The 12,654-nt window shown below is 34.0% G+C and overlaps 1 protein-coding gene across 1 annotated transcript in view; it reads left to right on the forward strand.

Annotated features, from left to right (window-relative positions):
- The window catches only part of LOC134851742 (coiled-coil domain-containing protein 63-like), a gene marked incomplete in the record, with an annotated part of 375,128 nt that overhangs the window by 329,059 nt on the left and 33,415 nt on the right, over positions 1-12,654 (forward strand). The window contains 2 exon segments of the mRNA XM_063867960.1: positions 12,116-12,186; positions 12,427-12,610. Coding sequence (XP_063724030.1) covers positions 12,129-12,186; positions 12,427-12,610 — 242 coding nt within the window.

Here is a 12,654-nt window from a genome sequence, read left to right on the forward strand (position 1 = left end):
CCCATGGGAAATACCGTCCTGTCCAGGAGAAGGATTGCTTCGCTTTTGAAGCTAGTTATGAACTGCTCTGCTTCGGGGGAGCAATAACTGTCAGTGTAGGAAGTTTGCGGTCATCTTTCGTAACAGTTATTGTTTTTGAGATTGTCATCTTCTGTTGCATTGTTGTGGGGAATTGTTTCAGTATATCGGAAGCACAACTTCGATAAGCCTGCGCCAGATTTTCAGCTGAGTTTTTAATTTCTTTCGACAATGGGGGGAAAACTTTAATTTTTTGGATTTGTTTTGTTTCTGCCGTCGATTTGTTTGCTGTTACCGCATTTCTGAATTTTGTTTCTGTTTCAATCAGCACTTCATGAGTAATTGGTAGCTGAGATTCAGTCAGTTGTTGTTGACTCATGACTTGGTTTTACTCAATGGGGGCAAAAAAGCCTTCACCCGGAGATACTCTTGAAAAAAACTGATTTCTCTCTTTCAAAATGTAGAAATCAGAAGGCTAAAACATCAATTATATTGCACCTGCGTTTTGCTTTTTTTTTTTTTTTTTTTTTTTTTTTTTCAAATTCTAAATTAAATTTGTTTAGTTAAGAGTTTCATAATCAATATGTGCAACAAATAACATCATATTTGTTCAATTGACATTACTTTTACCGGATACCGGGTATCCTGGTTTGTTGCTGAAGTCTTACATTTCCTTATAGTTTATATCAGAAGGAGAAGTTTGTATTTCTCATCTTCCATACTTCCCATGACACAAATGTTTGCAAGTTGATTTTCCATGACGTCGATGATTTTGAATATGCACCACGAATAACCGAAACAACATACTTAAGTCTTGCAATGTTGGTTGATACAAAAACGTCACGCCAATTGTTAATCTGTAATATGTTTCTTGAAGGTTGTAGCGAGGGACAACTGAAAATTAGGTGTTCGAATGTTTCGCATTCTAAATTACAATAGAAACATTCGGGGGCATTCTCGAGAAATAAAAACCACCGCTTTTCTCGATCTTTAAAAACAGCGTATGCAAATTTATAAAGAAAGTTTTTTTCCCATACATCAAGCATTGAATTTTTCCAAACTTTGCCTGTAAATTTAATCAATTCTTCTTCTGAACAGAGGTAACGGTTTGCTGCAAAACCCAAGCGGAAAATCGCAGCTCGATGAAAACTACAGTTTTGTAAGCAGAAATAATAAACATCTCGCGATTTTGTCTGTATTGTTATAATTAAACGGCTATTGGTACTGTTTGAAAATATTGCAAAATCACTTGAACTTTTTTCAATAGAGATATTCGTATTTCTCAACAAATTTTCGATTTCTTTCGGTAAAATTGAATCTGTTGGTAATAAACTATTTTGATCTGACATATCAGAAGCAAAGAAATCGATAATTTTCATACTAAAAAGTTTAAGTTGTAGGCATGGTAAGCCTATCCCACCATCTAAGATGGGGTGATATAAAACTTCTTTTCTTATGTCGAGTCTGCTTGTTTTTTTCAATTCTGTATTTAATAATTCTTGGCATTTACTAACAGTATCCAAGTTAACTGTAGTATGACGAGCCAAATGAAAAAACTTAGGGAGAACATAAACTGACAGTGTTAATGATTTGGCCCTCAAAGATTTACTAAGTGAAATTAACCCGCGATGTTTTTGAATTTGTGAACTCAACAATAGTTCAATATTTTCAATTTTTTGGGAAGTGTAAAACAAGACACCAAGTATTTTTGTTTCCTTGACTGTTTTATAGGGTGATAAATCAGGTATGGAAAGCACTTCGCTTTTACTTATGTTAATCATCATTTGAGTTTGTTTGCAAAATGTATCGATTAAGCGAAACAACCTGTCAATACATCGGATTTTGATAAGGCAAGTTATGTCGTCTGCATATGAAACTAGTTTGGGGCACAATATCCCGAAACCTTCAATTGCTTCTGTAGATTCAATTGCTTGAAGAAGGGGTTCGATAAAAACTATGAATAAAAATGCGGAAAGAGGGCAACCTTGTCTCACACCGCGATAAATTTTGAGGCTGGCTGATAAAAAGCCATTTATCTCAATTACTGCTTTTGAGTCTAAATACAAAGTTTCAATAGCTCTAACTGAAAGCTCATCAAGGTTTAACCCTTTCAAAATTTTGATGAGAAGTGATCTGTCAACTCTGTCAAATGCTTTAGAAAAGTCTAATTTTACAGCACATGAACCTCGGGTAGCCAATCGTTCTGGAGTAAGCGCTTTTTTCAATTTTCGTATTGCTGTGTGCATTTGTCTTCCAGGCAAATACGCGTGCTGATGGTTTTTTACAACTTTGCAAAGGTCATTTTTAATTCGATTACAGACTACATGGGCAAAGATTTTCGCATCAGTATTCATAAGGCTGATGGGGCGAAAATCTTGTACTGCTATGGCATTTTCAGATTTCGGGATCAGTTTGATTATTGCTAAATAAAAGCTGTTTGGAAGTTTTCCACCATGAACAAAATGATTAAAAACTTTAGCTAAAATCGAACAAAACTCATCCGTGAAAGTCTTGTATAGCTTAGAAGTAAGGCCGTCTGGTCCAGGCGAACTTTTCAAATTCAGTTTGTTTATAGCCAAGTGAATTTCATCTTCTGTAAAGTAATTATAGCCATCATTCTCATTTTTTTCGAGTTTATTTTTTGATAAAAATGTCTTTAGTAGTTGATCGGAGTCTGTTGTAGAACTATTTGAAAAAATATTTGAAAAATACTTTCGAAATTGATTAAGAATATCTTCATCCGTATGATAAACGTTCTGATCCACTTGAATTCTCTTGATTGAATTAATTGTGTTCTTTGATGTCCATTGACTACAAAATTTGGGAACACCCTCGAATGTATAGCTGAGTGTTTTCTGAATTTTTAGATAATCTGAAAAATCTTTTTCCTTGGAAACTTTTTGAAGATGTTCCAGCACCAAATGATATTTTTCAATCAAATTAGGGTTCGGACCTTTTCCGCTGTGAATGCAATCTCTGAGAACATTTTCGTGATACTTCAATAAATTAAGTTCTTTCTGATCTACACGCTTTTTGTTCTCTTGAATAAACTTCAGAAGGTCACGAAAATTGTGCTTAAAGTTTTCGTAACTACTTGGTGATTCATTTTCGTAAAAATTTTTTAGGTCTTCACGAATTAAGCTGGCGTTGTTGTTTAAAATTTCTTCATTTAATTTCCAGTAACTAGGGCCGCGCTGATACAAGTTAGATGGCTTAACAAAAACGGGTAAGAGCAAATGATCAGATATTGATATTTGAATGCTTTGCATAGAATCATACTCTGTTTCGAATTTTATGAAGACATAATCTATGCGTGCAAAAGTTTTATGTTGTTTGTCATAATGTGTATAATCACAAAAATTATTCTTGAGTGCAAAATCAACAAAACCAAAACAGTCAAGAATTTGTTCTTTGAGTTGGGTAAATCGTTTGATACGTGCATCATTTAACTTAAGTATTGAAGAACTGTTAATATTATCATAACTCAGCGCATTAAAGTCACCCATCATGATAATTTTCGATTTGTTAGGTAAAAAATCTGATGCTTAATTTCAGGGAATTCAAAGTTGCTCGGAATGAAATTGGGTTCGCATAAACGTTGATAACAAACCAATCAAGTTTGACAAACTTTAACAATTGAAAACCTGTACTTGAAGCAATTCTTTTAGCAGGACTCAAGTTTGATGACCATAACGTTAAGAAACCACCAGAATTATTTGAGCCCGGTATGAAATCGAATAAAACATTATATTTATCCAGTAAACTCAAATGTATATTTTTAAGTTTCGAAATTGCTTCCTGAATGCACAAAATGAAACTGGGTGATTTTTTTAAAACTTGGCATTTTTTGATAAGTGAGTGTAATTTAGCTGGATTTCCTATGCTAAAAATATTAACGGAAAAAATATCTGGTTTTTCGCACATAAAAATTTTGCTAAAACTTCCCTCCAACCAAGTCTTCTCCGTTATTTTTAGATTTCATTTTTGGCCCTTTCTTCCGTGTTAAAACTGACCAAGAGGTTGGTGAAGTTTCACGCTCTCTTTTTGTAAGCATTCTTCCGTCCGAGGAACATTTTCGTTTGTTATTTTCGATATTTAGTTTGTCTTTTTTTTCTTTTGCAGAGTAAGAATGAAAATCTACGACCTGATTGTTGAGAACCTCATCCTTTTGTTTTTCTTCGCTTGGAGTAGCTGCACTGTTTGTTTTAGATTCATCAATCAAAACTCCAGATGGTGGTGCTTCAACATTCTTATCTTCTTCATTTTCGGTACCATCACAAAACTTATCGATTGTTGTTTCGTCATCGTTTTTCTCGTCGCTGGCATTATTGGAGCTTGGTTTTTGTGGGTAGTGATTATTTGGATTTTTGGTTATTTGGTTCCCTATGTTACACCAATCATCGTGATGACCTTTTTCTTGGCGTCCAGACATCTTGCATTTTTGACATTCATGTAGTGAAGGTATGTGAAACGAGATTTCTACACCTTCCCACATTTTGAAGCCATCCATTCTCGATTTATAAGACCAGTCCTTCAGCTTTTTCTCTTGTTCTTCGTTTTGTATTTTAACTTCTAAAATTGCTCTTCCTGTGTAAACATACTGACCCGGTTCAGTTACGATACAGGTCTCACGTTGGAATATGGGGCTATGAATTATGTCTTCTGGCAATTGGAGAATTAATTTCGCTTCGATATCGTTGCATACATAAGGCAAGTTCGACAATTTGATTTTTGCTAGTTTAGGGTAAATGTTCTTGGGTCTATGAGACCTTGGAAAGCATCCCATAGGAAATACCGTCCTGTTAAGAAGAATGATTCCTTCGCTTTTGATGCTAGTTATGAATTGCTCTGCTTCGGGGGGAGCAATAACTGTCAGTGTATGAAGTTTGCGGTCATCTTTCGTCACGGTTATTGTTTTTGAGATTGTCATCTTCTGTTGCATTGTTGTGGGGAATTGTTTAAGTATATCGGAAGCACAACTTCGATATGCCTGAGCCAGATTTTCAGCTGACCTTACAATTTCTCTCGAGAATGGGGGGATGATTTTGATTATTTGGATTTGAAGAAGAAGAAGAAGAAAGAACACTTGAATTACTATACAATAAAAAGCCGAGGCATCAGTGTAGCAAAGTGTAAATAATAAAATTGGTTATAAATTCATTGGTTACATCGAACAAAAACAAAACATCAGAAAACAAGCAATAAACCAAACAAAAAAAAAACAAAATCGGTTACAGTTCGGAAATTGGTTGATTAAAGTATATGAAGTTTCGGATACTATAGAAAATTAAAGATTTAAGAATTAGGAACAAGCTGGTAATAAAACATTAAAAACAATTTTACAGATAGTCCAATTATACAACGTATATACAGAGTATATACAGTTTCTCTTTCAAGCAATGTGTGAAAAATTAAACTGAATTAAAAAATATAGAACTAGCAAAAACGGTAATCACGCCACGTATTTGTATTAGTACATATAGGATTGTTTCTCAATTCACTCACGTAAAATTCTTTCGATTTTTTCTTGAATTCTGTTTTCGATTTTTCTAAATTGCGCAAAATTATGGGCAGTGAATTCCATTTTTTAGAAGTCAAATGAAAAAATGATTTTTGTAGAGAAGCAGTCGAACAATGTTTGTCAAAAATAATTTGTTTCGTTCTTTCGTTGAGCCTATAATTGGCAGTCGGTAGTCTCAGTGTATTTTCAAAAGCCTTCTTTTTGTTTGTAAGATATTGGTATAAGTATGTTATACACTTTAACTCAATTCTTTTCTCGATTCCAATGAACGATTTGCTAATGCGAAGAAGGGAAGAAGATTTAAAATTCGATCTGAAATATGTTCTTTTTAGCGCCCAGTTCAACTGTTTCTCCAGAGATAGCATCAAAGTAGCATTAATTTGTTGTAAAAAAATTGCTGAATAATCTAAATGTGATAAAACAAGACAATGAAGCAAGGCAACTAATGATAATGTCGGCAGTTGTTGTCCAATTGTATCAATAGTTTTAATCCCTTGGGCCATTTTTTGGAGAATTGTTTTGATTTGAGCATGAAAAGATAAACTTGAATCAAGAATTATGCCTAAATATTTGCATTCTGATTTTTTGGCTACATAATGCCCACTAATTACTAGTTTATCAGTATCCACATTTTTGCTATCATTTTTTTGACAAAATGTTATAAATTCCGATTTAGATGCATTCAGATTCAATTGGTTCTCTGCAAAAAATTCCGTTAGATTATTGAGTGATTTTTGCAATCGATTCAAAGCATCCTCAGAAATTATAGAAGAGGAAAAAACCATACAGTCGTCAGCATATTGAACTAAAGTACAACCCTCATATAATCGCTCTTGTATGTCATTAACATAAATATTGAACAACAACGGACCAAGTACCGTTCCTTGTGGGACACCTCGTTTTATTTCAATCCAGTCTGAAAAAATTCCATTGACGTTTACTCTTTGAATACGTTTGTTTAGGAAGCTAGCAATTAAAGCATTTGCTCCATTTGAAAAACCGAGAGAAAGCATTTTTTCAATTAAAACTTCATGCGAAATAGAATCAAAAGCCTTGGACAGATCTAATAAAGCTGCATGTACGATTTTTTTTGAATCTATTTGATTTCGAATACTTTCTGTCACATAAACAAGAGCATCTTGTGTTGAAATGTTTTTGCGAAATCCGAATTGAAATGGTGTCATTATTTGAAATTTGTCAAGATGTTCTGTTATTTGGGCATGTAAAATTTTTTCAAAAATTTTAGAAAAAGCACAAGTTATTGATATTGGCCGATAATTTTTTGCATCCATTGGGTCATCTTTTTTGAACAAAGGGGTTACGTTTGCTTTTTTCAGTTCGATCGGGAAAATGTTCTCATCTAAGCAAGTATTTATGACAAAAGTTAAATGTGGAACTATAACTGATTGACCGTCAATGATTGCCCAAGCAGGTACGGTACAAGGTCCGAGAGGTTTTCCAACATTGATTTTTCGAACTATATCAAAGCATTGCTTCACTGTAATGTGTTGAAAATGAAAAGATGCAGATTCAGAGGCAGATTTGTTGTAATTCGGAGGCTTTTTAGCGCCGAAAAATTCGCCTAAAATTGAAAAAATATAATTTAAATGATTGGCAATTTTTTTGTCTTGGGTTATCATTTCACTGAAGGAATTTCGTAGAACTGTAATTCGATGGTTGCCAGAACATGTACCTCTAACTTGGTTAATATATTTCCATTTTTGTTGGATAGTGCTGAGAAGTGAAAAACAATTTTTTGAATGATCGAATTGTTTACTTCTAATCAATTTGCTCATTTGATTACGTAAAAACTGGTACTTTGACCAATTATCGCTTGTGCTTTGACTGCGATATGATCTGAGTGAATTCTGTTTCTTAGTCAACAATTGCTGACATTCTGAATCGAACCATTCCGTTTTCAACACGTTTTTTGGTTTAAAATTACGAACAAACTTTTTTTCGATAGGAGCATGTTGCTGTAGAGCACAAGAAATTAAATAAATCATCGTCGAGAACATGTTTTGTGCGTCTGTACATTGATATAAGAGATACCAAGGAAGAGCGGAGAGTGAATTGCAAAATTCATTTTTCTGATAATTTTTCTTATTGAAAGTCGTAATTATCCTCGGTAAAATTTTGCCGCATTTTATACCCGTCAAAATAAATGAAGCAAAATGGTCGGTTTTATAAGGTGTATCAAAACAAAACTCAATGCCGTTTGTTTCATAGTCACTGATTATGTAGTCGATATGAGTTTTTGTTGAGGAACTAATTCTGGTCTCATCGTTTGGACAAAAAACCTTCAATCCATATGGAATAATTATAGAATCTAAATTTTCTTTTTCTTTGCTATCCAGATAATTTATGTTATAATCACCCAAAAGCGTAATTTTATTAGAAACTGAAAAAGCATTATCTATGTTAAGCGTTAATTGTTCCAAAAAATCAATAAAGTTTGATCTGCTTGGGTTATAACACAAATTAACTAACATTTTTTCTTTACTCGAAATGTTAAATGTAGATTTGCACTCAACCCACACTGACTCATATTTTTCTTTATCAAATAAATTTAGATCAGGCCTCAATTTCGGAGCCAATTTGACTGGTATATATAACAAAACGCCACCGCCTTTTTTTTTTTACCGCTGATTGCCTATCATATCTGAACATCGCATGCGTTCTAGGTTGGAAATTCCATAAATTGTCACTATCTTCTTTTTTAAGCCACGTTTCGGAAATTCCTATAATTGTGTTTTCGCCCATATCATCAAGAAATTTTTTCAATTGCATCCGTTTTCTAATAATACTTTGAAAATTCAAATGAACAAATTTAAGATTTGCACAATTTTTTGAGCAGATACCGTAGACTGTTTCAATGGTTTCGATAGGACCAGGGTTTTTTTCAACATCCCCACTTTTGTTTTGTTTTGTTTGTGTCGTCGATTTGTTTGCTGTTAGCGCATTTCTGAAATTTGTCTCCGTTTCAATCAGCACTTCATGAGTAATTGGTAGCTGAGATTCCGTCAGTTGTTGTTGACTCATGACTTGGTTTTACTCAATGGGGGGCAAAAAAGCCTTCACCCGTAGGTATACTTGAAAAAAAATTAGATTTTTCTCTTTCAAAATGTAGAAATCAAAAGGCAAAAACATCAACTATATTGCACGTGCGTTTTTTTTTTTTTTTTTACCGCATTCGAGAAAATTTTTTCATGATCTTTTGTCCTTGTTCTTTTTCGAAAATTCGAATTTTGACGAGAAGCTCATTGCAACATGAAAAGCTGAAGAAAAAAAAATAAAATAAATTGAAAGAACACTTTTTGAATCAACTTCAGTCAAAATACCTGAGTTTACACTCTTAGTGATTTGGTTTTTTTTTAATGTTTTTTTTTTAAACAATCGGTATTGCTTTTGTGGCTTTTGCGGTAAACGATGGCTTTTGTCTCATTGTTTTGTCTCAAATGAAAATTGTCTTCTTTCTCTTTCGAAGAAAAGCTACAAAAATTTCTATCCTCAATTAAGACAGAATTAATGAACATGTTTTTCTTTTACCAAAGTTTGATTTGAATTTTTTTCAAATCTTTATTGTTGCGCGAGGGTTAATTAGTCAAAAAAAAAGTTCTTCGAATGTCATTGAAAAGACAGAATGACTAGAAAATGAGAAAAAGATTTTCAGATTTTTCCCACTTACACCTAAGAAAGCTTGCTACTTTACAGAGTTAACAGAATAAGAGTCAGGTGTCGTTAGAGTGAAGCGGCGAAATGTTCGTTAATTTTTCAGTCTGGTGAGTGTCGGGTTGAAAAACATGGTCGCTCAGGAATCGTAATTGAGAGTTGACTGGAGTGCATACTCGTCAGTATTTAGACAAATACTGTATGAACCAATCAGAATCGAGATAAGACATAAATAATCCAAAATGATTAATATTTATTTCTTAATTTCTTCCTTGTCTCGATTCTGATTGGTTAAAACAGTATTAGTCTGAATTCTAGTGTGTCTGAATACGCGGTTGTCTAAATAAGGCTACGCAACCGAGTTGTCTAAGAATTTTCAAGACGTCACGCGGTTGGGAGGTTCCGGATTTAAAATGTTAATTTTTTGAAAACATATAATCAGGGTAAAAAAAATTAAATTTCAACAGTAGATCAAATAAAAAAGAATTGATGAAACCAAAGTCTGGATGCCCAGTGATCGCTGAGAACGGTCTGAGGATAGGTAGGAGAATTCCCGTCTAATCTTGTTACTACATTTTGCGCAGGCGAAAGTATTACCTTTTTGTCTTGCCTTATTTCAACCAAACAAAAATTTATGTTCTCATTAATTTCAAATGAAGCTGCAAAGCTAAATAACGCGCTAGTAGAAGCTGATACTGTTCATCCAATGTTCTTCCTCCAAACAGTGATCTTCTAAGCGTATCATTTTACAAAAGTTGATTCATACGCATATTAGAGATCAGTTTTTGTCGAAAATTTCAATTATGCGTAGTTTTGTGATTCAGCAACTTAGAGTGAATGAAAGGTTTAGGACAGTTTTAACCAGAAATTGTTGAAGAGTTTGAAAATTGAGTACGGACATAAGAATACGGACATATTTTTAGCAACATCTCTCACGAAAAGATTTTGTGTACCCGTGGTAACCCGTGCAAATTGATAACAAGAAAGTCAACAACTTGTATCGAAGTAACTTCTGTACTGTAGCAGCCATTAACGACTGGAACTCCCTACCAGAGCCTTCAATTTCCAGCCTTTACATCTACGTGTTCAAATCGAGGCTAAGAAAACACTGGGAAAACAATATGTGCGATACATCCTTTTTCGAATGACGAATGGGACATCCACAGAAGAAGCTGGGACATCCACAGAAGAAGCAGTAGATACCTGCGGATACTTATTGTTAGCCACTACGGACTCTCTGCAGACAGATCAGAAGCGACCAGAAGAGTTTGACAATCCTCCGTGGTCTGTTGGGATGCAACGGTTGTGGGATGTAACAGTAGTATATTCCTTCGCCCCTGGTAGAATTATCACAGTCTCGGTTTTCTGATGGCTCAAAGTCTTTCGTGGCAACAATTTTTGTGGCCTAACTGATACCCGCTAATTTGTTTTCGGTTAAGTTACCGCGCGGATGTTTTGTTTCAATGCTAAGTCAACACTGGCAGTTGTCTAAGTTGGCATAATTTCCTCTAAGTGTATCGCAAGGCAAGTGTAGCAAAGCTCCGCTTTACTCTTTTCTGGGCGATGTGTAACACCTAGCTGTAGCACCTGAGATAAAAAATTTTTATCTTAGGTTGAGTTACTCTTGTGATAAGCACGCGTTATCGAATCGGACGACCACTTCTTTTGGTTAACTACTCGTCTAACAGAATCACGTCATCAATTGTTAGCTTGAGTTACATAATTTCAGAGTCAGCATACTATTCGGCACGCTTGGTGCAGGGTTAATTTCCAGGCTTGTGATGACGAAGTTCATTGGAATACATTCTTCTTCACAAACTGAGTTTGTTATCAGTATTTTATTTCCGTTTTTTGTCGATTTAATTGACATATCACGGATTTGTTTTGTAATTTGAACAATTTTTACTATAACTGACAATATTTTTGTTTTGATTGGGTGCAACTTATGAGTTCCAAGAAGTTTCGCTGATTTTTATGACTTTTATCAAAAAGTTTTTTGATATTCAGTTTTTGGGACCACTTTAGAATTTTGTTTTTTTCTTCTTAGTTGCAAGAAAGCAACAGATATAGTTATGTTTTAATTTTTTAAGTTTTATAAAGTCAATCTTAACCAAATCTCAAAACTGGAGTTACTTTTCACAATTGTCTCTAGTTATTCCCTCCCTAAATTAAGTTTGTCAAATGGGGTTAAGTGTCATAAGTGTGCTACAGAATGGCTGAATTATGCTACTCTTCAAATACTTCTAACATTTTTCAAAAAATGAGAAATAGGTAATGCAGTTTTTTACGGTCAAAATTTTTTAACGCGTGTCATAAATTTCTTAGTCACCATTAATGCGAGTTTTGGCTTCGCTTCCGTGTTCAAAATATCATTTCGACTTTGAATATTATACGTTCGAAGCTATTCGTTTTCAACGTTTTTTGACTGGAGGGAGTAATGAAAGACACTTGATGTTAATTTTGTACCCTGATAAAATTGGCATTCCTGTTATGTATTGTTGTATCGTTACTCTCGCATGGAATGCGTTTCAAAGTTGATTTTCATTTTTGTGGAAAAGATTTCCAGGTGATTTTTACAATAAATAACTGGATCGTTACTTATTGAGTTTCGAACAGTATTTATAATTTATTTCAAAGCCAAATTTTTTGGGGAAAGAAGCGTGAAAATTGAATTTTTGAATAAAATTCATGTGGCAGAGTAATGTATTAACAAAAATTATCTTAGCAGCATGTACAGTTGAGTGAAAATGAAATGACTATTTTATGCATTAAAGTTTTCAAATTTAATACATGCACTAAACTCAAAATTCCGACAATTGTAACATGTCACCGATTTCCGCTATAATATTAGTTCTTTTTTTGCTTTCTTGGCTTCCGTGATCTGTATTGTCCCGTTTTTTTTTCAGATACCATAAATATGCCTCACCCACGATCTGCTGGAAAAAGTGATGCCGATGATCAAAATGATCAAATGCGTAAGACTCTTTTTCACGAAATTCAAAACTCTTTCCAGCTGTTTCAATGTCCGATAAACTCCTTTAGACAACTTATTGTTGCATTATAGTGCAGAACAGTGCTTCTCGTGTTTATGTGAACAAATAAGCATTAGATTTTCAAATTAGTGTTTGCTTACGCTGAATTTTACATTAACTTTTGCTTCCTGATAAATGTTTTGTTTGGTTATTTTTTTAATAGTGCCAAAGAGTTCTTTTTAGTGGAGGCAGAGTTGAATAAATTGATCAACCATCATCGTGTTATCGACAAGGATCGAACTGCCTACCAGCATGACGCAATGGAAAGAATCAGAGTCCAGGAGAGGGAAATTAAACTATTGGAAGCGGAGAGAGAAGAGCACTTAAAAAACCTCAAACTGGCTGAGAGCGACCAGAACCAGAGCAGGTACTCACTCAGTCTGTTCTCTAATTAACGAAATGAAAAGAAAA

This window comes from Symsagittifera roscoffensis, chromosome 7, assembly GCF_963678635.1.
Source record: "Symsagittifera roscoffensis chromosome 7, txSymRosc1.1, whole genome shotgun sequence".
Lineage (NCBI taxonomy): Eukaryota > Metazoa > Xenacoelomorpha > Acoela > Convolutidae > Symsagittifera > Symsagittifera roscoffensis.